Source organism: Heteronotia binoei, chromosome 11 (assembly GCF_032191835.1).
Source record: "Heteronotia binoei isolate CCM8104 ecotype False Entrance Well chromosome 11, APGP_CSIRO_Hbin_v1, whole genome shotgun sequence".
NCBI lineage: Eukaryota > Metazoa > Chordata > Lepidosauria > Squamata > Gekkonidae > Heteronotia > Heteronotia binoei.
Window position 1 is genome coordinate 22,950,680 of NC_083233.1, and position 23,593 is coordinate 22,974,272.

Sequence of the window (23,593 nt, forward strand, 5' to 3'; positions counted from 1 at the left end):
TCTAGCCTGGCATTCGATTTGCAAGCCCTGCTGTCCACATCACAGTCTGTCTCAATGTGCCACAGCAAGTGGAGCTATACCTTCCTAAATCCATTGGAAGGGCACAACTCTATTTAAGATGCTGCTGCTAAGCCTCCATGTCCTGCCATCTGCTCTGCAAGAAGTGGTTGGGGGTAAAGTAGGGATTTGTCGGGATCAGCCACACAAAGGCTGCAATCACACACACTAAATAATGCACTTTCCAACTGGGTTTTACTGTGTGAACTGGCAAAATCCAGTTGGAAAGTGCATTGAAAGTGGATTGAAAGTGCATTATTTAGTGTGTGTGAGATCACAGCCAAAGGGTGTGATCACACAAGAGATTTGGCCCAACCTAGCCACGCCTCCCATCCAGATTTAATGTGCACGGTCACACACGCATCTGCCTCCTGAGTCCCACGTTCTTATTTCGTTTTAGGATAGGCTGGGACTAGATTAAATAGCTACTTCCCAGTAGCAAATCTCTAAATTGTATGTAGGGCATGTTTCCCAGCTGTCTGAACAGCCTGGAGCACGCTGCAGGAGCTCCACGCATGCAGGAGCAGTCTGAATGCTCCTGGTGCACGTGTGTGGCCAGTGCCTCTCCAGGCAGCAGGGCATGGGCTGTGTGAATGTCTGGGCACACATCAAAGAATACCAGGTTTTTCAAAGCCAGATACTGCTGAGCCGTATTCCTTGTGTGATCACACCCAAAATGGCCTTCCTTGCACAGACACATGCTTAGAGGTTGACCAGGGAGTCGTCACTGGCTATAGTAAAGTTATGGGGTCAGGGGGATCCTGTGGTCTTTCAAAAATATAAACCTTTCTTGCCAACGGCTTTAAGTTCTCCTGCTCTTCCCCCTTACCTTATCCTTCCCGTCTTGAAAAACAGGAGTCCACTGCTTGCCATCTTGGCTGCTTGAGAGAGAAAATTCCGTCACATACATGTGGGTGAAGGCACTCTTTGCGCCTTGGGTCACAATTCCGGTCACTCGCATGGTCTTCTGGAAGTTCACCTGAAGCCACTCCTTTGGGCTGTTTGCCTGCGGAAGGGACAGAAACACCGTCAACATGAGGGAAGCCCATCCTGTTCCCAGGACCTTTTAAACTACTCTGACGTTTGTCATTTAGATGCCTTCCCAAGTTTATTTCTACTGCTAAGCAGTGAATTGACAGAATGAAATTTCCATAGATTTCTATGGGTGAATGCATACAAATGAATGTATTATTTTCTTTCTCCTGGGATGCATGAAAAGCCCAGTCAGAGTTTTCCCATTTTAAAGTAAACCAGATATGCGCAAAGTTAATGACATTTACAGCCTAGAACATGGGGTTGCCAACCTCCAGGTGGCAGCTGGAGGCCTCCTACTTTGGCAACTGGTCTCCAGGTGACAGAGATCAGTTCACCTGGAAAAAATTGTCACTTTGGAAGGTGGATTCTGGCATTACATCCCTTTGAAGTCCCTTCCCAAACCCCTCCCTTCTCAGGAGCCACCCTTACCAACCCAGAGCTGGCAACCCTAATAGAACCACAGTCACAGCTGTATTCCGTGGTATAAGGCTATGCATAAATATATGTATGGCCTCTTCTGCTCTCTCACTGCTGTGACGCATCCATGCTTCAGGCAGGCTGTCCACCTTGCTTGCTCCACCACCCTCCCAAAAAAACATTGCACATCTATTTGATCAAACATTTCTTTAATGCTTTGTTTTAAAAGCAGTGTTTTACACTTGAACTGCACCAAGAAAAAAGGGAGGTAGCTTCAGGAGTGACACAAGAGTCAACCAATGGGTGCTGCATGCAGCCAAGCTGCCTGCAAGCCAACAGAACATAGAAGAAGGTAGATTTATACCCCGCCCTTCTCTCTGAATCAGAATCTCAGAGCAGCTTACAATCTCCTATATCTTCTCCCCCCCACAACAGACACCCTGTGAGGTGGGTGGGGCTGAGAGAGCTCTCCCAGAAGCTGCCCTTTCAAGGACAACTCCTACGAGAGCTATGGCTGACCCAAGGCCATTCCAGCAGCTGCAAATGGAGGAGTGGGGAATCAAACCTGGTTCTCCCAGATAAGAGTCCGCACACTGAACCACTACACTACACCAAACTTCCCATGAGCTTGATCTGGGTGGTGGCAGTTAGCAGAAGGAGCAGCTTGGCTGCCATTGGCTTGCCTGCCCCCTCTCTCCATAGGACTGTGGCCACAGCTGCTTCTGGTGGCTCTCACTGCTTGCTTGCTGAGTGAATGAACAGCAGTGATGCCCCCAAACAGCCACAGTTGCTGCCACTAGTTTTCTACTCCTGTATGAATAAGGAGGGAACAAAGGGGGTGGAGGAGGACAAGAAGATAGCAGAGGCAATGCACAGAGTCTGAGGACTGGATCTTGGGCAAGATCCCCCAAAGCCTACAGCTGGCTGAATTGCCCATATGACTGAATTGTTGTCCTCTGTGATGCACATGGGCACACACATGCAGAGAAACCCCACAGTGATTGCACTGAATAGAAAGTCAACCACACCTCCCTCCCTCTCCCATACACACAGAAGTTACCTTAGGCCTCCATGCATTATTTCTCCCCTGCATGTTAAGGCGGGCCAGGAAGGGAGGCCAAGAGGAGACCACATTATCAATGTATGAGGATGCTGAGATCTGCTGGTTGGAGATAGCTTTGCTTTCCATTCCCAGTGGCATGGAACAACCTAGGGGGGAGAACAGAGACAGAGAAATAACCCTCTGCAGTGAACTGTGGGCCTAGAGGCCACCAATATTATTTCCCAGTGTTGTTGGGCTTTCTGTTCCAGTGGCCTTTTTTGTATTGGCTTCACGGAGGATTTTTCCCTGTGGGGGAGAAAAAAGAAGTTCTCTTCCTGCCTAGAGCTCTGGGGAAGTTTGGGACTCAATACTGTTTCTTGTCTGTTTTGGAAGGAAAATGGTAACTAATTTTGAGTAAGGGGGCACGGATCTGTGAGGAACTTATAAAGCCCTTCATCTCCAAGATTCTGTGTGCATTTCCCTGGGATTCAGTTAGCAGCATGGCTACTGCCAGTGTGATGCAGGATCTCATACTAGAAGAACTAAAAGGCATGTAAATTGTTTTAGGGAATAATAACCAACTTCAGGTATGTTGAAGTTAAGTTTAATTTGATTTATACCCCGCCATCTCCGCCAAGGCAGGCTCAGGATGGCTTACAACAGATCATAGTATAATGATCGCAATAATAAAATCAGTAAAATCATTAAACAATATAAATTAAAAACAGTATACAGTTGTGCTAGATTAGATGTTACTCATTCTTAAGACGACAGTTGTTCCAGGATTCTTCAAGGATTCTCCTACAGTCAACTGAAAGGCTTGCTGGAAGAGAACGGTTTTGCAGGTCTTGCGGAACTGATTAATGTCCCGCAAGGCCCTAACCTCTTCCAGCAATGGGTTCCACCAGGAAGGGGCTGCCACTGAAAAGACCCGATCCCTAGTGGTCGACAGTCTCGCCTACCTCAGCCAAGGAGGAGATGTTGGGATCCAGATCTCAGTACTCTCTGGGGAACGCGTGGGGACAGACGATCCCTCAGGTAAACGGGTCCTCGGCCATATAGGGCTTAGTTATTTATTATAATAAATTTATTATAATATTATTATTATAGTTAGTTATTATTCCTGAAGTTAGTTATTATTCCCTAAAACAATTTACATGCCTTTTAGTTAGTATGTTAGAGTCCCATGGCGCAGAGTGGTAAAGCTGCAGTACTGCAGTCAGAGCCCTATGCTCACGACCTGAGTTCGATCCCAGCAGAAGCTGGTTCAGGTAGCCAGCTCAGGTTGACTCAGCCTTCCATCCTTCCAAGGTCGGTAAAATGAGTATCCAGCTTGCTGGGGGGAAAGCGTAGATGACGGGAAAGCAATGGCAAACCATCCCGTAAAAAATCTGAAGTGAAAACGTCGTGAAAGCAACGTCACCCCAGAGTCGAAAACGACTGGTGCTTGCACAGGAGACTACTTTTACCTTTTAACCTTTTTTTCCCAGGTATGTTAGGGAATCTTTGGCTGATAACAGACGGGCATTGTGGGGTAGCTGGGAGACATCCCAAATCAGGACAGCTCAAAAAGAGCCGTCCTGAAGCCTCCACGTGCTTCCCCACAAGCCATCCCCATTCCATCCATGGGGTGACATGGACATGTTCAGACAGCCGTTGCACACCATTCCTGTCCCCATACATTTTCAATAGTCATATCATGCGCATAAGTGTGCATGTACGCGCATAAGTGTGCCAAGCTTCCAGCCTTGTGCCCTTCCACTTCCAGACGCCAAGGAGGCGACTGGAGTACAGCTCAAAAATTTGCTACCACTTTGGAAGTGGTAGCGTTTTCAGTCGCACTGCAGAGACTGGAGGACGGGACGAGGAGGGGTTGCAGATGTTTGCATGTGGAGGGATTTTTTGGGTCAATTTCAGAGGCATTTTTTTTATTTTTTTATTTATTTATTTAAGATTTATACCCCGCCCTTCCCACAAGTGGCTCAGGGCGGCTTCCAATAGTAGATCCATCAAAATTACACATATAAAGGGATCCATATTTAAAACAGATAAAACAGATAAAACCCTAGTTATTAATACACATAAATATTTCAGCTATATATAAAAGGAATCCAGCAAGTTACCGTAAAATTCTCAAGCTAAGTATAGGCTAGCCGGAAGAGGGTCGTCTTACAGGCCCTGCGGAACTGAACAAGGTCCCGCAGGGCCCTCACCTCTTCCGGCAGCTGATTCCACCATGTAGGGGCCATAACAGAGAAAGCCCTTTCTCTGGTGGACTTCAACCGGGCTTCCTTCGGCCCAGGGATAGTAAGGAGATTTTGTGTTCCCGACCTCAGTACTCTCTGGGGAACGTGCGGGGAAAGACGGTCCTTCAGGTAGACAGGTCCCAAGCCATATAGGGCTTTAAAGGTGATAACCAGCACCTTGTACCGGACTCGGTATATTACTGGAAGCCAGTGCAGGGTCCGAAGACCCGGCTGAATGTGTTCCCGCTTTGGGAGACCTAATAACAGCCGGGCCGCGGCATTCTGCACCAGCTGCAATTTCCGAGTTCGGGACTCTCTGAGTTAGCCCAAAGTGTCAGTCTGTTAGCAGCCTTTGTTTCCTTGTGCTTGACAGAGTTAAACCTGTAAACCTAGGTTGTTGTTTTTGTTGCTTTTTGACCCAAGCCTCTCATTTGGGATGCCTCTCTTTTCATGGGAGGAGTCACTAGCCCCCCTTTCTTTTATACCAGGGGTGGCCAACGGTAGCTCTCTAGATATTTTTTTGCCTACAACTCCCATCAGCCCCATCCATTGGCCATGCTGGCTGGGGCTGATGGGAGTTGTAGGCAAAAAACATCTGGAGAGCTACCATTGTCCACCCGTTTTATACTTTCTGACTTTTTTTCTATTTTGAATGTAACCCTTGAGAACTTTTCAGGGGGTTCTTTGTATTCCTCAGGCTTAGTGGCTGATCCAGGCAGACCTCCTCCCCAAACAAAAGGGGAATTCAAGGAAGGATAATGCGGGCAATAATAAGTAAAGGCAAACCCTTAAGAACCAGGCTAGTGGCAAGTGGTTAACTGGAGCAGGGGAAAGGAAGCTCGGGTATGAAAGGGAGGGAAATCTGGGCAGTTTGCAGCTCTGCAAAGGAGAGCTGTGGTTGATCTCCTTCCCCCAAACCCCACTTCTGTGATATTCTAAGTTTGTCTTCCTCACCTCTGTTCCTAAACTGGATCTTGCTCCCCAGTCATATTCACAACTTTACAGATAATCTTCCCATATTTGGTCTACCAGTTCTTTCCTTTTAACCAAGTGTTGGATAACTTCCACCCTTTCTCTCTTGCTGCTGTTTTTCTCTGAAACTCACTGCCACTTGACACCAGGGCTGGCTCTGCCACTAGGCAAACTAGGCAATCACCTAGGGCGCTGGCCTTCTGGAGGTGCCAAATTGGGCACCCCCCATGTGACTTGGTGACGTTATCAGTGTGGGGTGGGTGGGTGCCAGAAGTGAGCTTTTCCTAGGGTGCCAGACAGTCTAGGACACCCAAACCTTTCCCTCTTTTCCACTGCTTTGAAGAACTGAAACAGCTCTCTTCTTTGGGGGCTCTATTCTCCATCTCTCCTTCCTTTTGTTTCTTCTTTTATCTTTAGGACTTTATCTATTTTTGTTAAGATTGTGGGCGAGCATACTTTTTAAATATATCATCATTGTGTAACATTGAGGTGATTTATACACTAATTATTATTAACAATTTGCCATATGCTGATATAATTGTGAAAATCAACCCTGTTACTTTAAAATTCGAATTCATGTCTGATGTACTCCTACATGTATTATAAAACTAGTCAAGTATAAGGTCTCCCCTTATGAAAGAACCAACCCTTAGACTAAAAATTATTTGGAAGACCAAGTGATATACCCTCCAGATTCTAAAAATCTCTACCAGTGAAGATGTGTTGGTCAGTCCTCCAAGTATATAGTTTGTAAAAAGACAATGCATTCTGGTTACATTCAGCCATAACAAGATACAATGCCTTGTCAATATGAATATGATCTTTGGAAATCTTCATGCTGTTGTACTGCCTGCCTATCCTGTCGCTTCTTTTGCATATAACTTGGGAATTAAGACTATCTGGTCTTCAACAGCCCATAGTTTGCTATATCCAAACCACAACCCCCCCCCTTTAGTCTTGGGCAGGAGTTGCTAAGTGCCATCAAGTTGCTTCCAACATGGCAACTCTATGAATTAATGACCTCTCAATCACTTGTTCATCAACAGGCTTGGCCCAGTCTTGCAGACCAAGGGCTGTGGCTTCCTTGATTAAGTCAATCCATCTCATGTTGGGTCTTCCTCTTTTCCCTCTCCTTTCAACTTTCCCTAGCATTATTGTCTTTTCCAGAGAGCCTTGTCTTCTTATAATGTGAACGAACTGCAATAGCCTCAATTTGGTCCTTATAGCTTCTAGAGAGAGTTTATAGGGATGAAATAATAGTTTGTGGTTCAGATATTCATGACACACTATGTTTTGAACCAGGACATCCAATTGGGGACCTGACGTGATGAGAGGGTGCAAGCCCAAGGACTTGAAAGGCTTACTGTCCTAGTGGCAAAGCATGGTTTCTGATTAGGTCTGAATGCAGCATTGAAGAGTTGTGGAAATTCATCTGAACATGTATTCTCTGCATTGAAAATAAATGCAGCTATTCTGCATTTAGACCCCTGTCACCAGTCAAAACCCTGTAGAATGTCACCCTGTTTCTACCCATGCATTCAGGGTACAGTGTGCACCCACCGATGGGAGCAGATTAGCTTTTGGTAGATGCTGTTCTAAAGAGTAGCAGAGAAGACTAGAAAGGTCAGATACTCCAGTTACAGTGAGATTTGAACATTCACATTGGCAGTGCTTGGAGGTTCCAATCAGCTCTGCTCTCCTAGTGGCTGCCTACAATGAATGGGGGAATATAAAAGCCTTCGTTGCCATACTGTTCAGGTCACAGCCGATGAGCTCCATGCGCAATGTAACACGGATGCTGTAGTGCGTCGGGTGGAGGCGGATATAGCGGGCTATGATGGGAGGGTCGAAGAGGTTGTGTTTCACCGTTGCTGCATCCACGTTCCCAAGGAATGTCTGCAGGCAAAGAGAGAGAAAGAAGCGGCTCATTTACTCTGGCGCATGGGGAGAGGAAAGGATGATCAAGGACAGGCAGATCCCGCTTGGAATCCAGGCTCTGGTACAGCATGTACTCTGAAAACAGTCCAGAAATTTCAGCGGGTTCAAAATGCAGCAGCCAGGCTATTGTCAGGGGTTGACTGCATGGTTATTATCATGCCTCTGCTGAAAGCTCTGCCCACTCGCTGCCTGTGTGGTTCTTATCTTCATTTTAATATTAATAATTCGTAACGGGTTTTTTTTATTATTATTATTCTGTTGAGAGCCAGCGTGATGTAGTGATTAAGAGCTGCAGACTCTAATCTGGAGAGCTGGGTTTGATTCCCACTCCTCCACATGGAGCCTGCTGGGTAACCTTGAGTCAGCCAAGTTCTCTCAGAACCCTCTTAGCCCCACCTACCTGACAAGGTGAGTGTTGTGGGGAGAGGATGACCATGCAACTGTAAGCCGCTTTGAGACACCTTAGGGTAGAGGAAAGGGGGTATAAAAACCTACTGTTGTAGGTTGTGTTGTTGTTGCTGTTGTATTGTTTTTACTTTGTGAAAAATTATGTATGCTGTCCTGAGTGCCTTGAGTGAAGAGCAGCAGGTAAATAAATACATCAAAATTATATACCAAGATAACCAACATTCTGTGCCACAGAAAACTGAATGCGAAGTGGAAGCATGTGGGCCCAGCCAAAATGATGCTCTTCATATGAAACCTGTATTTCTTATGAAAGTTCAAGTTCAAGTTTATTTATATCCCGCCCTTCCCACCGAAGTGGCTCAGGGCGGCTCACAACACATAAAAAATCTAACATAATTTGAATTTAAAACATCTTACACAGTTAAAACAGTAGAGTAATAAAACATATAAAACATATAACAGCGGTCTATCAGAACTACACTCAGCTTCCAATGCCAGTTAATTATAAGCCAGCCGGAAGAGGGCAAAGAGAGGAGAAGGAAGAGAAGAAGGTGGCGGAGGAGGAGAAGAAGAAGAAGAAGAATTGGTTTTATACCCTGCCCTTCCCTACCTGAAGGCGTCTCAGAGCGGCTTACAATCTCCTTCAGGTAGGGCTGAGAGAGCTCTCAAAGAACTGCTCTTGAGCAGAACTGCTGAGAGAGTTATGACTGACTCAAGGTCACTCCAACAGTTGCATGTGAAGAAGTGGAGAATCAAACCAGATTCTCCCAGTTAAGAGTCCGCGCACTTAACCACTATACCAAACTGGCTCTCAGAAGGGCACTTAAGCCGCACTTGGGATCCCAGGAAGTCCTGCTCTTCCCTTTCCTCACCTCACCACAGCTTCTTGTATTTCAGTAGCTGCCTACACCCTCTGAACCTGCATCTTCAGCCTTAGAGATGAAAAATTTGGTAGGAGATTTTTGTTTTAGTCGTAATTGCAATTCTCAGGATGCTAAATACTGCACCCAGGGTGTTTGTATGTCTCCAGTACAATCCCCGCTTAAAAGAATCAGGTAGCAAAGAGAGAAAAAGAAGCAGCTCATTTACCCTGGTACATGGAGAGGGGAAAGGATGATCAAGGACAGGCAGATCCCGCTTGGAATCCAGGCTCTGGTACTCTGAAAGAATCTTACCTGAGATCCTAGAGAGCCACAGCCAGAGTAACAATAGTGACTTTGATAGAACAAAGGTCTAACTCAATATACTTTTATGTATTCTGTTGTCCCCACTCAACTGCACCCAATATATATGTACAGTACTGAATGTGAAGTGGTTCAATATGCACTTCTGAAATAATTCCCATGAGCCCCATGGCGCAGAGTGGTAAAGCTGCAGTACTGCAGTCCGAGCCCTCTGCTCACAACCTGAGTTCAATCCCAGCAGAAGCTGGTTCAGGTAGCCGGCTCCAGCTTGACTCAGCCTTCCATCCTTCCAAGGTCAGTAAAATGAGTACCCAGCTTGCTGGGGGGGAAGTGTAGATGACTGGGGAAGGCAATGGCAAACCACCCTGTAAAAAGTCTGCCGTGAAAATGCTGTGAAAGCAATGTAACCCCAGAGTCGGAAACAACTGGTGCTTGCACAGGGGACTACCTTTACCTTTAAAATAATTCCAAGAGTCAAAATCTACTTTCCTTGACCTTCCTCCTTTACTTAAAGATGTACAAAGAAAGACCACTCACCATTTGGGAGCTGGTGGAATTGCCCTTGTATTTCTTCCATTTCTGTCCATCCAGGCTGTGGAAGATGACAAACTGAGAGACATAGAGGGTAGAGAACTTTTGCCGAGCTCCTTGTGTCTTTATCCCATGGAGGATCTTTGGCCATAGGAGGTCCACCTGGTCAACAGTGTAAGAAGTAGGGAACTGTTGTATGGTGGTTTAAGAGACTGCCCTTTAACCCAAGGTCTTGTTACCAGAATTTCATTTGTGGAGAATGCATAGGCTTTGCATGCAGGAAGTCCTATGCTCAAAAGAGCTCAGGTAACTGGTCTTCCTGCCTGTCAACCTGGAAAATGGCTGCCCAGTCAGAAAAGACAGTCTTGAGTGGGCCTGATTTCCCATGTGACCCAACGTGAGAGTTTGTTTTTACTGGACTATTGAGGGATTGCAATCAACGCTTACCCAAGGCAGGATTTTGAATCCCCTTGATTTCTTCTGCCTGAGGGGTAATTCTCATTTTACAAAGTCCACATGGCCAGTATGTGGCCACCACTACAGCTTGGGGCCAAACAGCCACCTGAAGTTCTGGGGATTTGTGTGTGTGGAGAAACGCCATTTTAGTCAATGTTGGTGCTTCATTGGGAGGGATCATCAAACTACTAAAGTAGGCTTTGGCCTAGCCTCCCTCCAACCCCTCCTCCCTTCCAGAGTTAAACCAGAGCCTCTAGGGCAGGGGTCCTCAACCTACGGCCCGCGGGCCAGATGCGGCCCGCTGAGGACGTTTATGCGGCCCGCCGGGTTATGGCAAAATCAGACCGGAAGTGACGTTCGACCTAAACTCGCGTTAGCAACGCATGCTTCCGGCACTGGGCTGAGGCGGCAGAGACAGAGTGTGAGGCGATACCGAGATGAGGTGAGTTCCCAGGCTGGGGTGTGTGGTGTGGGGAAGGGAGAGAGATGCAGAAGACGGAGAACTGACGGCCCGCGGCCTTGTACAGTAACGGCAGTCCGGCCCTCCAACAGTCTGAGGGACAGTGAACTGGCCCCCTATTTAAAAAGGTTGAGGACCCCTGCTCTAGGGGGAAAGCCTCCTAGAGGGGCAGGAAGTTCTTTTGTTCTTTTTATTTGAGTTAGGCAGGAAAAGGCAGCTGGCGCTGAAGGAGAAAGGTTGGTAGCCTGGGCTCCTGCCTGTGGGGGTGGCCCCAAGGCAGTCATTCACAAGGTAGGGCCAGTTTACACCAGGGATGAGCAGATGCGTTTAAATCCACCTTTATTTGCCCTCTGGTTGCTATTCAGGTGCTGTGCTAAACTTTTACATGTAACTGTTTTTATTTATTTATTTTCTTTCTCTTCTTATTAAACATTTTTTTTTCTGTTTTGAATGCTGGCAGTCAAACTCTGTACCACATAGATCCCGACCGCTTAGACCACGCTGCTTTATGAAGGGGGCCCCGCAGAAGGGGGAAGGCATGCAGTTGGATAAGGTGCCAATCCTCCAGGGGTTCCCCGAAGAAGTGCTGTGGTCTCTGTGATACCCAAGTACAGGGTGGCAGAGGACCTTGAGGCCTGGCCTCAGAGCTGGAGAGGGGGATTGGAAGTCCTGTTCCTCTCAATCTGAACCCCTAGACTGAGCAGGTGGTGGCAGCGAGCCCAAATGGCCGAAGGAGAAATAGCTCCCTCCAGGAGTTGGCGACTCAGTAGGGAGTTGACGGGACCGGGTCTGAAGGCAGAATCGGGCTGGTTCCGTCACAGTGTGCATAGGCCTGATTTGGATTGGAACAATGGCACACAAGGAGAAAGGGTTTCAGCCTTTGCTTCCTCTCCTATGTCATTTTCTTGACCTAAAAGAGCTCTGGGGAGCTACTGCTTGCCCTGCTGGGGAAACTTACATGCAGCTATCAGTACATGTAAGTTTCCTCAGTGGGCGTTGAGACTCCCTGAGGACACTTCAGGTTGCAGGAGGAGGAGAATGGTATAAGGATGGGAGATTTAATCCCTCTCCTCACACTACTGTCCCAATCTGAACTGGGCCTCCACCAGTGTTCCCTATAAGCTGAGTTAGTGTGAGCTAGCTCACAGATTTTTAGCCTCCACCTCACACATTGTTATTTTAGCTCAGGAAGGATGACCCCTGAGCACAATAATTTATGTAGTAGCTCACAACTTTAATGCCAGTAGCTCACAAAGTAGAATTTTTGCTCACAAGATTCTGCAGCTTAGAGGGAACATTGGCCTGCACACACCTGAGAATACGAAATCCAGAAGGGAGATGTGTAAACTGGTCTCCTGAAGTATGTGCAAAAAACACCCAGCCAGTGGCTTATCCTTTTCTGAGGATGAAAAGAACCTGTTCTCCCTATTGAAAGGGATGGTTTGCCATGAGAATCCAGATTTATTTGGTTTTTTAGCTCCATGCAAATGTAGTGTATTCAGGGCTTTTCTCGTAGCAGGAACTGATTTGTGTATTAGGCCACACACCCCTGATGTAGCCAATCCTCCAAGAGTTTACAGGGCTCTTAGTTCAGGGGCTACTGTAAGCTCCAGGAGGATTGGCTATATTTGGAAGGTGTGGCCTAATATGCAAAGGAGTTCCTGCTACAAAAAAAGCCCTTGAATGTATCTAGTACATTTTATCCCACCATTTTAGAACCATGGCGTTCTAGAGTGATCTATACAGGGTTCAGTCATGTAGATCTGCCTTCCCCCTTGTGAAAGAGCTTCTTGTGACAGGAGTATCTCTTTGTATGTTGTGGGGGAGGGAACACCACCACCAGTAAACAGATCTGCAGGATCCATCCCATGCCTGTCCTCTCCACTAATGCTCCTTCGCAACAGCCCTGATATAGGCTGAAAGAGAGGAACTGGCCTAAGGCCACCCTCATGAGCTTCGTAGCAAAGGGAGGATTTGAACCTCTATCTCCCCAGCACTGCTTCTTAATGGTTTGTTCAATATGGAAACATTCAAGAAACACATGAGCAAGCCTTCCTGGGGATCCCCAAGATCCTTATTCTAAGCCTCTAGGCAAGAATTCTAAGCCTCTGTGGGCTTCCCTGCATTTTAGCTGAGTCAGGGTGATTTGTGTCAGTTTTACTTGAGTAGCTGCTCTCTGGTCACCTTACTGTCACCTTCAGGATAACACAAAACCTCAACATCCTTCTGACATGGTTTTCACCTGGCTGCATTCCTCATAAGAAGAGCCCTGCTGGATCCGACCAGTGGTCCATTTACTCTAGCATCTTGTTTCATACAGTTGCCAGCCGGTTGTCCTGGTGGGCCAACGAGTAGGCCATAAAGGCAAAGGCCTTCTCCTGATGTTGCCTCTCAGCACTGGTATTCAGAGGTTTGTTTCCTCTGTAGATGGAGGTTCCTTTACACTCTATGACTAGTAGCCACTGATGGATCTCTTCTTGAAACTGACTAGCACACTTTTTAAAGCAAGCTATGCTCTTGGCCATCACAACATCCTCTGGCAGTGAACGCAATTTAATTACTTGTTAAAAGAAGTTTTTCCTGTCTGTTCCAAACCCATTTCCCCACGATTTCATTATAGGGAGAAAAATCTCCCTCTATCCACTTTTGCCATCCCATGCATAATTTTATACATCTCCATCATGCCTGCCCCTTAGCTGCCTTTTCCTAGACTCTTCAGCCTTTCCTCATAGAAAGATGCTCCAACCCTTTAACCATCTTGATTGTTCTCTTCTGTATTTTTTTTCTGCTATACTCACTTACTGAATGAAGCCTACCTGGATCCAGGAATTGCCCTTGTCAGTGCTCCAGGCATTGATTGACCCCGAGTTATCCAACCTGGCCAGACTGGAGACCCACTGACCTTGGAGAAAATAAAAGGAGAAGTGAGACCAGCAAGGGGGCCTCGTAGCACAGTAGAGAGAATGTCTCTTGCTGGGAACAGACAAGCAACTTTGGGTGCATGCGAGGCATCCCAAATTGGGCTGGTTCAAAATGGAGCAGATCATTCCTGGTCAGACGCTCCCACGCAAGTTGCCCACATCCCGTGCAGGGGGCGCTTTGGCATGGTCGAAAGGCTGCTGCATACCATCCCCTTAGCATGGTCTGGGTTTCTTTTTTTCCCATTCATTTAAGTGGCCATGCACATATGTGCTCATGCATTCAGTGGCTATGTTGTTGTTGTTTTTTAAAAGCCGGAAGCAACTTGGGTCAGCCTGGTGGGTTCACACTGCCAATCCGCCTTTCTTGCGTGCTTCCACGCTCAGCCGCTGGGAAAGGTGGACGGTGTGCGGCAGAAGACTTTTGCTACCACTTCCTAAGTGCCAGCTTGATGTAGTGGCTAAGTGTGCAGACTCTTATCTGGGAGAACTGGGTTTGATTCCCCACTCCTCCACTTGCAGCTGCTGGAATGGCCTTGGGTCAGCCATAGCTATCGCAGGAGTTGTCCTTGAAAGGGCAGCTGCTGTGAGAGCTCTCTCAGCCCCACCTACCTCACAGGGTGTCTGTTGTGGGGGGAGAAGATATAGGAGTTTGTAAGCCACTCTGAGGCGCTGATTGAGAGAGAAGGGCGGGGTACAAATCTACAGTCTTCTTCTTTTTGAGCTGCCTCAGAGATGCCAGAGGACAGGGTGAGAATAGGAGCAGGACAGGAGGCAGACATACATGTTTGAACTTGATTTTTTAAATCCAACTTTGAGTCATCCCTGTGTCAGCTTAAACTGCCCATCTGGACCCAGCCTCTGTCACTCAGACTTCCACTGCCCAAGAAATGTTATGAACTGAGATTGCTCAGCCATACTAATTCCTGACCACTAGAGGACTTACCCTATCTATCTTTAGGTTCTGAGGACTAGACCGTCACAATCTGACTCTGTTTTATACAGTACATTCACATTTGCTTTTCATTTGGTAGTGGAAAATGCCATCAGGTTGCACCCAACATGGCAACCCCAAAGTGTTTTCAATGCAAGAGACGTTCAGAGGTGGTTTGGCCCTCCCTGTCTCTGTGTCATGACCTTAGACTTCCCTGGCGGTCTCCCATCCAAATAACCAGGGCCAACCCCTCTTAGCTTCTGAGATCTGATGAGATTGGGTTAGCCTGAGCTAAACCGTTTACCGAATGTTAATTTAGCAAACCAGTCTGTTCTTTGGTAGGTCTAATGGATGCAACGGTGCAGCAGCACAGGAAAAAAAAAGCCCCAAATCAAGCAGGAACCACCATCCCATGCTTTAACGTCAATGAAATGTGGGCAGTCCAGAAACAAAAAGTCTTGTGGCTATTTCAAAGGCAGTGCAAACTGGAACAGCAGTGAGCCATGTGAAAAATTGAACGCAGCCACTGGAAACAGCACATTAGGGTTGTGTACACCAAAACAGGCAAGCTGTGGAGTGAGGTCAGCTTCCCTTTTGCTCCTCAAATGGCACACATAACTGACTCCAAACAAACACACCGATTTCTTTGACAGTTTTGGGGGACTTTTGGGATGCAGCCTGGAGACTTTGGGGGTGAAGCCAGGAGCAAGGTTGTGACAACCACAATTGAACTCCGAAAGGAGTTCTAGCCATGACATTTAAAGGGATCGCAGTCCTTTTAAATGCCTTCCCTCCACTGGAAATACCAGAGATGGGTGCATCTTCTTTTGGGGCTCATAGAACGGGACCCCCTGGTCCAATCTTTTTGAAACTTGCGGGGGAGGGGGGGTTGTTTTGAGGAGAGGCACCAGATGCTGTGCTGAAAATGTGGTGCCTCTGCCTCATAAAACAGCCCCCGCCATACCCACAGATCAATTCTCCATTATACTCTATGAGGACCGGGTCTCCATAGGGTATATTAATGGAGTGCCCAGCAGACATTTCCCCCACTCCCACTTTCTGATAATCCTGAAGCAGGAGGAGGCCCTCCAAACCCCTGCCCCCAACCCTGGCACACCCTGATTTAAAAGAGGATTGCCTGAGGGCCGGGACGTTGCTCCAGTAACACCAGGATGCTAGTAATCAGTTAAGGGCCTTGCGTGTTCCAGAGCTGAAGGAGACAAGAGGAAAGAAAGAAAAGAGTGCGTGGGAAGGAAAGGCTCTCCCCTGATAAACCCAGCCTGGCCTCACCCCTTTCCATTACATCTATTCATTACTTTTTTAGGCTGAAAAATTGCTCCTGGGGGGTGGTGCTTTGTGATTGCTTAGCTGCTCAGCCAATTAGTGTTCTTCAGGGCCCTTTCTAGATTAGACTGGTGGAACTTGTTTCCCTAAAGCAGAAAAAACTGTACGTGCGAGCAAAATGTGCTAAATGTACTTCCTAGAGCCAATTGGCTTCTATTTTTATGTACCTTTGGCCTCTCCTTAAGAACACCATGTATTATTGCTTTTGTACTGAACATGATGAGAGAAAGTCAGGAGCAGGGCAAAACAAAGTGACACATTGCTACTCACTGGGCGAAATGAGTGTGCATAGAGTGAACGGTGAGTAACAGCAACCAAATATTAGTCCCAATAAACTAAATTAAGTTGGAATAAGTCAAATGTTGAAATGCCCTTGTGTAACCTATCAGACATTTTGTAGATTGTTTGAGTGTATGTGTGTGGTGAAAACAATGAGACAGAAACCTTAAATGGGAACTTGTTTTTTGGAATCCTTTACAAACGGTCAGATTCAGGGATGTATTTTGCAGTTGCTTCTGCCCATTCTTAGAGTATTGGACACTTGAGGCCCTTTTCAAAATAGGAGAACCTTATACAAATGAATGAGTAAACATTCTACACAGACAAGAAATATTGCATGTGTAAGGTAACAATAATGTGATATCGCTTATCTTTGTGTAGAATGTTTAATAATTAGCTTCCATAAGGGATTTTACTTTCTCTTATATTTCTTGATAAAAGCACACAATTTTAGATTTTTTTGTTCTTTATTCTTTATTTTTCGCACTAACAATCACAGCTTATATTTTCTTGCATATTTGCTACTGTAATTCCCATAAGTTTTTAGTATATTCTGCAAAAGCATCACTCTTTTCTAAACAAGTGGAAGCTAGAAAGCGCAGCAGACCCAGATCCCAATAATACACTAAGATTCTGGACCTTACCATAGTGATCTGAGGCTGTGATCTGAGAGTCAGCAATGGTCCCAGATGCTAGGCCCAGAGGAATTTGACACCCTGAAAGCAGAAGTTGGGAGAACATATATTTTACTGGGGAGGTACTGAAGTGGGTTCTCAAAGGTTTACTGAGTTTCAAGCATTAGTGGCGAAGCTTGCAACATATTATGCAGCACTGTGTTTTGAATTCATTATTAGCATTTGAATTGTCTGGTGCAACATATTATACAGCACTGCGTTTTGAATTCATTATTAGCATTTGAATTGTCTGGTGCAACTACAATTGTCTGTTGCAACTACAATTACCTTTCTATGCCAGTGGCAGAGCATCAACTCTGGGGGGAAATGGATGCTGGGTTACTGACCCACTGGTGGTGGTGGCAGGTGGTAGAATCATAGAATTGGAAGGGACCTCCAGGGTCATCTAGTCCAACCCCCTGCACAATGCAGGAAACTCACAAATTCACAGGATCTTCATTGCTGTCAGATGGCCATCGAGCCTCTGTTTAAAAACCTCCAAGGAAGGAGAGTTCATCACCTCCCAAGGGAGCCTGTTCCACTGAGGAATCGCTCTAACTGTCAGGAAGTTCTTCCTAATGTTGAGCCAGAAACTCTTTTGATTTAATTTCAACCCATTGGTTCTGGTCCTACCTTCTGGGGTCATAGAAAACAATTCCACACCATCCTATATCTGACAGCCCTTCAAGTACTTGAAGATGGTGATCCTATCACCTCTCAGCCGCCTCCTCTCCAGGCTAAACATCCCCAACTCTTCAACCTTTCCTCACAGGGCTTGGTCTCCAGACCCTACAACCATCTTCGTTGCCCTCCTCTGGACCCACTCCAGTTTATCTATAACCTTCTTAAAATGTGGTGCCCCAAACAACACAATACTCCAGGTGAGGTCTTACCAGAGCAGAGTAAAGTGATACCATCTCATCATGTGATCCGGACACTATACTTCTGTTGATACAGCCCAAAATTGCATTTGCGTTTTTAGCAACCGCATCACACTGTTGACTCATGTTCAGCGTATGATTCACTAAGACCCCTAGATCCTTTTCGCACATATGCTAAGACAAGTCTCCCCCATCCTACCATGCATTGGATTTTTCCTACCTAAATGCAGAACTTTACATTTATCCCGTTAAAATTCATTTTATTGATTTTAGCCCAGTTTTCCAGCCTGTCAAGGTAGAAAGTGCTGTCAAGTTAAAGAGGATTTATAGTGACCTCATAGAGTTTTCAAGGGAACAGACATTAAGAAGCGGTTGACCACTGCCTGCCACTGTGTCATGACCCTGTGCTTCCTTGGTAGTCTCCCATCCAAGTGCTAACCAGGGCCGGCCCAGCTTAGGTTCGAGCCTGTGATCTCCATCTTCTGGAAACAGGCCCTAAGTTCCCATTGCTCTCTCATCCAAAGAAAGCTAGCACAATCTCCAGAACATTTCATATGGAGTACATCATAGTCTGATTATCACCTTTTAATGGATTGAGGCTCTGCATCTGTTAGTTGCATTTTTGACATAAATGTATTTTGTGTATGTACACCTGGAAGTCCTGGTGATCTCTGGTGACTGACCTCTACTGGGGGCCTGGAGGATATTCAGAGAGGTGGCTCAATAAAACCTGCCCCTGCTTCCCGACTTCTGACATTCCAAGAAGGTCTCCCATTCAAGTACTTACCAGCATTGATCCTGCTTAGCTTCTGAGATCTGATGAGATCGGGCTTGCTGGGGCTATCTGAAGTCTCACAAAAGGAGAAACTCTGGCCATTGCTTTCAGCCAGCAATGCTGCTGTTAAAGTTGCATGGAGCCTCTCCTGGGGAAAAGGTGTCAGCCTTTGAAGACTGACACGCTGAGCTACTCACTCTGGTCGTACACCAAGAAGAGGGCGCTCATCCCAGCCTGCTCATGCTCACCGACCTCACATTCCACACGCCAAATCCCAGTGTGCGATGGGCGCATTTCCACGGTTGCAAAAGCACCTGCAGCATTAAAGAGAAGAGAGACTGGGTATAGGTTGTATAGGAAGGGGATTGGAATACAAAATTCCTGGAGCACAAAATTCACCCAGAGTCCCATAAAGCCAGGCAAATCATGTGATTCGTTTTCATATTATGTTTGGATTGGATGTGGGTGGTTCATGTAAGGGCCCAGAGAGAATGGGGGAGGGGGCATGTTGGTTCTTAGTAGCCTTGATTTCCTTATCTTGATTGTCATTTTATAAGTTCTAGCACTGAGGCCAGGCATGGGGTCTGGGAGAAGAAGATATAATGGGCTTGGTTCTTTTCTCTCATCAGCAATGGAGGTGGCTTTAGGGAAATCCCTGTTCTCTTTGCCTGCCATTTGTAATATGAAAAATAATAGCAGAGCTGTGTACTTTATTTCCATTTTCATTTTTGTGTCAAAACCATCGTTCATGTTAATTATAATTTGCTTTCGTTATTACATTCATTTCAGCAGGAAAGGAGAGATGTCAGTTTTGCTTTCCGTTTCTCTTTCTCTTCCTGCCTCTGATGTGCTAGAACCCTCTTAACTACACAGCTAGGGAAGGGACAGAAGTGAATGCAGTTTGTCCACTTGTTCATATTTGTTTTTGTTACTGCAATAAATAGACTGAATGGGGCTTTTTCAGGGGCTTCATTTCTTAGGAAACAAATGCATCTCTCTCAAGACCAGCCCACCTTACAGGATTGTTTTACAAATTACTGAGATAAAAGTACATGGGACATGCACTGAGCATTTAGGTAAAACAAGGAGTTGTATCATCAATCCTTGCTATATTCAGTAGTTACTCAAATGCAAGACTAGTTTTTCCCCCATCAAAAAAGAGAGGTGTTCATCTCACATTAACATACAAGTTATGGTTATGTCCAGTCGAAAGTGCTGGGTGTGTGTGTGTACAACACTTTTACATCCAGGGTCATCTTCCTTTTGAGCAAATGTGATAAATGTCTGATGTGGTCACAATGCATTGCTCTTATAGGCAGGACTGGGTCATCAGAAGTCATATCTGTGGTAGGGAAAGACACTGGTTTATTGGGTTCCTGGGATCTATATTGCATTTATGTGTTCTGCTCTGGCTTCCTAGCTCTCCTGGAGTGGCTTCTTATGCATTTATAAACTGAGATCACCCCTTGTGTTTTCAGGTAGTTATAGTTAGACATGTCCTGGTAAGCACCTGAATCAAGTTAAGCTGAGTTTGGATGGCTTCTACTTAGGGCTTTTTTTGTAGGAAAAAAAACTAGCAGGAACTAATTTGCATATTAGGCCACACACCCTGACATCACCCTTGTTTCACACAGGGCTTTTTCCATAGAAAAAGCCCAGCGGGAACTCATTTGCATATTAGGCCACACCCCCTGACACCAAGCCAGCTGGAACTGCATTCCTGTGCATTCCTGCTCAAAAAAAGCCCTGCTTCTACTAGACCTCTTTATGTGTTGTGGTTTAGTGGTACCGCACATGCTTTGCATGCACAAGAGCTCAGTTTCAGTCCCCAGCATCTCAGTGAAACAAGAGTTCCAGGTGTCAGGAAAGACAGTTGTATGTCGTTGTAGTTCAAAGACAGCAAAGGACTAGCAGCAAGGGGAGTGTGCAGCCATCCTTTTCCTGCCTTACCAGGATAGAGGTTGTAGACTCCTTGGCGGTACTCCTTGTCCATTCTGACAGTGAAGACCTGCCCGTGGAAGTGGACTGAATGGATGTCCTCAATCCCACCCACGTTCATGAGGTGCCACCTGACCCTCTGGTGCTGACCCATCACCAGTCCTGGCAGTGTGTCTCTCACGTAGCCATTGATAGCTAGAGGGGAGGAAAGGAAAAAGAAAAACCCAGAATACAGAAAAGACACTGCTATGCTGAATTGCTTTGGTTTGCATTTCATTAATGTACTCTGATGTGGCTGTCTAAACACCTCCCCACCCCCCCTAACATTAAGGTCTGCTAACAAAGTCCAGTTGAGGTCCCATCAATGATGATGCTCGACTGCCTTCATTGTGGTGGCCCCTCTTAGAACTCTCTTCCTTTGGGGTTCAGCAAGCACGGTCTACTTTTTTTTCCAGTAGCAGCACAAGAATTTCCAAGTTATTCCTGCTGTCTTTTTGCTGTTTTAATTCTTGTTTGGCTTGCTGTTGCTGCCACTTGATTAGATTTTGTGTCTCAGGTTTTTAAATTTGTTCTGGCTTTGCTTCAAATTGTTTTAATTGTAAATTGTTTACTTTTTACTGTACATCGGTTTGGGGGAGCTGAAATCCAAACACAGAAGTAGGGGCTGTATCTCTAGCAGGACAAAGCATCACAAAGCTGTGAGCAAGCTTTCATTGCTTTCAAGGCTCTCTAGAACCTTTTTACAAGCTGTACATACCAATTTCGCACTAGACCTTTAATCCTGGTTTAGCCCTGTCCCCAGGCTGACATTCTACACTAAAATCGTAGAATCATAGAGTCTGGTTTCTCTGATTCTCTGATTCTAGTGTAGGATGTCAGTCTGGGGACAGGGCTAAACCAGGACTAAAGGTCTAGTGCAAAGTACAAGGGGGACAAGGGAGAGAAGACATTGAGTACGATGGAAAGTGTAAGACTGCAAACTCGTAGGAAGAGCAGAGGTAGCGTCACAGAGATTCACAGTGCAATCCTAAAATGAGTTACACCCTTCTAAACAAAGGGGCACAACTCTGTTCAGGATTGCATCGTCCTCATTTCATTGATTGTTATCATTTATTGGCCTCCTTGCACTGAGATACCATCCTGATTGCTAGAGATCAGGCCAGCATTTTCTACATCTAGGACACCTATGACATCTATGTCCTAATTCATAAAATGTGCTTACCCCATCCACGCTGTTTTTGTGTATTGGTTTTAATTGTTTTAACTGTTTTATTGCTGGATTTTTTAATTGTTCTATTATACTGTAATCTGCCCTGAGCCCATTATGGAAAAGGGCGGACTATAAATCCAGAAAACAAACAAATAAATAACTAGAACAAGCCGTGCTGGGAGCTGCTCCAGTGGCTAAGGGCAGAGGCACAACAGCAGCATTTTTGTGAAACTGCTTTCCTGAATACTGTGCATGGGTTGATTAAGACGGATGAATGGATTTGCTTAAAGTTGCACACGATGGGAAACTTGAATGTTAATACCCTTTAACAGTGACTGGGAGGTAACTAGATCCAAGTAGGCAGCCGTGTTGGTCTGAAGTAGTAGAACAAAATAGGAGTCGATTGCATCTTTAAGACCAACTTAGTTTTGTTCAGAACGTAAGCTTTCGTGTGCATGCACACTTCTTCAGATGAGGAGTGAGGAACAGTAAGCAGAGCCACATATAGCTGGTGGGGTTTGGAATGCAAAGTGGGAGGTAATTGTTAGGAGATGCTGTCATCCCAGAACAGAGCTATCAGGACATAACCCTTCTCAGGAGAGAAGTGGAACACTCCAATAGGAGAACCATTTGGAAGTGGGGAAAAAAGGACTGCAAAATTAAAGGTGGAAAGAAATTCTTACCGTAGAAAGAATTGCTCATTTTAAAGACAGGATTGTCCATCTGCATGTGGCAAGGGGACGGACAGTTCCTCTCGAGATTCTCAGCAAAATACCAGCTCTTTGTCTCATCAAAGATGGTGAAGAGCAGAGAGAATTCCTGGATGGACAGTTGCCTTCCATGCACAGTGCTTAGGACTCCAGGCTGGCAAATAATCAGAGGCCCAATAAGACCCGAGTGCAAGTCTTTCTCCTGGACAAGGAGAGACAAGCTCAGTCAGAAGGGAGGTGGTGTTCCTGGGTTCCTTATGCATATTTATTTATCACTTAGCTGGTTTTGCATTATATCCTTTGTGAGCAAGGACATTTCTGTAAGGGGCTGTGGTTTCCTGGAAGAGAACTGGCTTTGTACACAGGCTCAAATCCTGGCATCTCTAGCAAAAGATTCTGAGGCAGGAGACATTGGGAAAGACAAATCTGCAAACCTCTACAAATCTGACATTAAAAATTACAGTATTTTCAGAAATTAGTGGGAGAACATTTCAGTCTCCCTGGACACTCTGTTTCTGATCTAAAAGTTGCCATCCTTCAGCAAACTAACTAATTAACATCTTTCAGCAAAAGAACTTCAGTGGGAATCTTCAGTGTGAAATGGCAGAACTGGTATTTATTGAAAGGTTTGACGCTGCCATCCCCCAGGTAAAATCGGGATTCAGGATGTTTATCTCACTATTAGCGGGACTACCTTAAAAAAACTGGTGACTCCTACCCTTTATCATAACTAGTAGATGGCCTCTGTATTTTTTATTGATAAGATATGAATGTTACATCATTAGATTCTGCTCTCGACTTCCTGCATTCCATGACTCCTTGGGTACTGCTGTTTGTTTGCAAACTGTCTGCACAAAATTAATGCAAAGTGAGAACCCACCTGTACCATCTGAAGAACTGGGGCTCTAGACCACTGGAATGAAATGGTACTGCTAGGCTCCTGTTTACTTTATCTAAGACCTTGGAGAGCAGGTACTAGTCAGAGCGGGCAGTGCTAAGCTAAAAGCTTTGTGGCAGCTTTGTATGCTCAAGGTGCCTATTGTGCTATTGAGAGCCTGCTGCCCCTCTGAAGCCTGTGAAATGGCCTGATTCAGGCCCAGTTTATATAGGTGGCCACTAAGGTTGCCAGGTCTCCCCTAGCCACCACCAAGGGACGGGGGGTACAGTGGCTGATCCAGGTTGCA

General features: G+C 45.8%; 1 protein-coding gene across 1 annotated transcript in view; it reads right to left on the minus strand.

Moving 5' to 3' along the window:
• The window catches only part of LOC132578927 (coagulation factor VIII-like), a 31,042-nt gene that overhangs the window by 1,370 nt on the left and 6,079 nt on the right, over window positions 1–23,593 (minus strand). The window contains exons 4-11 of the mRNA XM_060249095.1: window positions 22,383–22,611; window positions 20,502–20,684; window positions 16,866–16,937; window positions 13,563–13,648; window positions 9,837–9,992; window positions 7,521–7,665; window positions 2,570–2,718; window positions 887–1,063 (exon numbers count right to left, since the gene is read on the minus strand). Coding sequence (XP_060105078.1) covers window positions 887–1,063; window positions 2,570–2,718; window positions 7,521–7,665; window positions 9,837–9,992; window positions 13,563–13,648; window positions 16,866–16,937; window positions 20,502–20,684; window positions 22,383–22,611 — 1,197 coding nt within the window. The remainder of the gene's footprint in view (window positions 1–886; window positions 1,064–2,569; window positions 2,719–7,520; window positions 7,666–9,836; window positions 9,993–13,562; window positions 13,649–16,865; window positions 16,938–20,501; window positions 20,685–22,382; window positions 22,612–23,593) is intronic.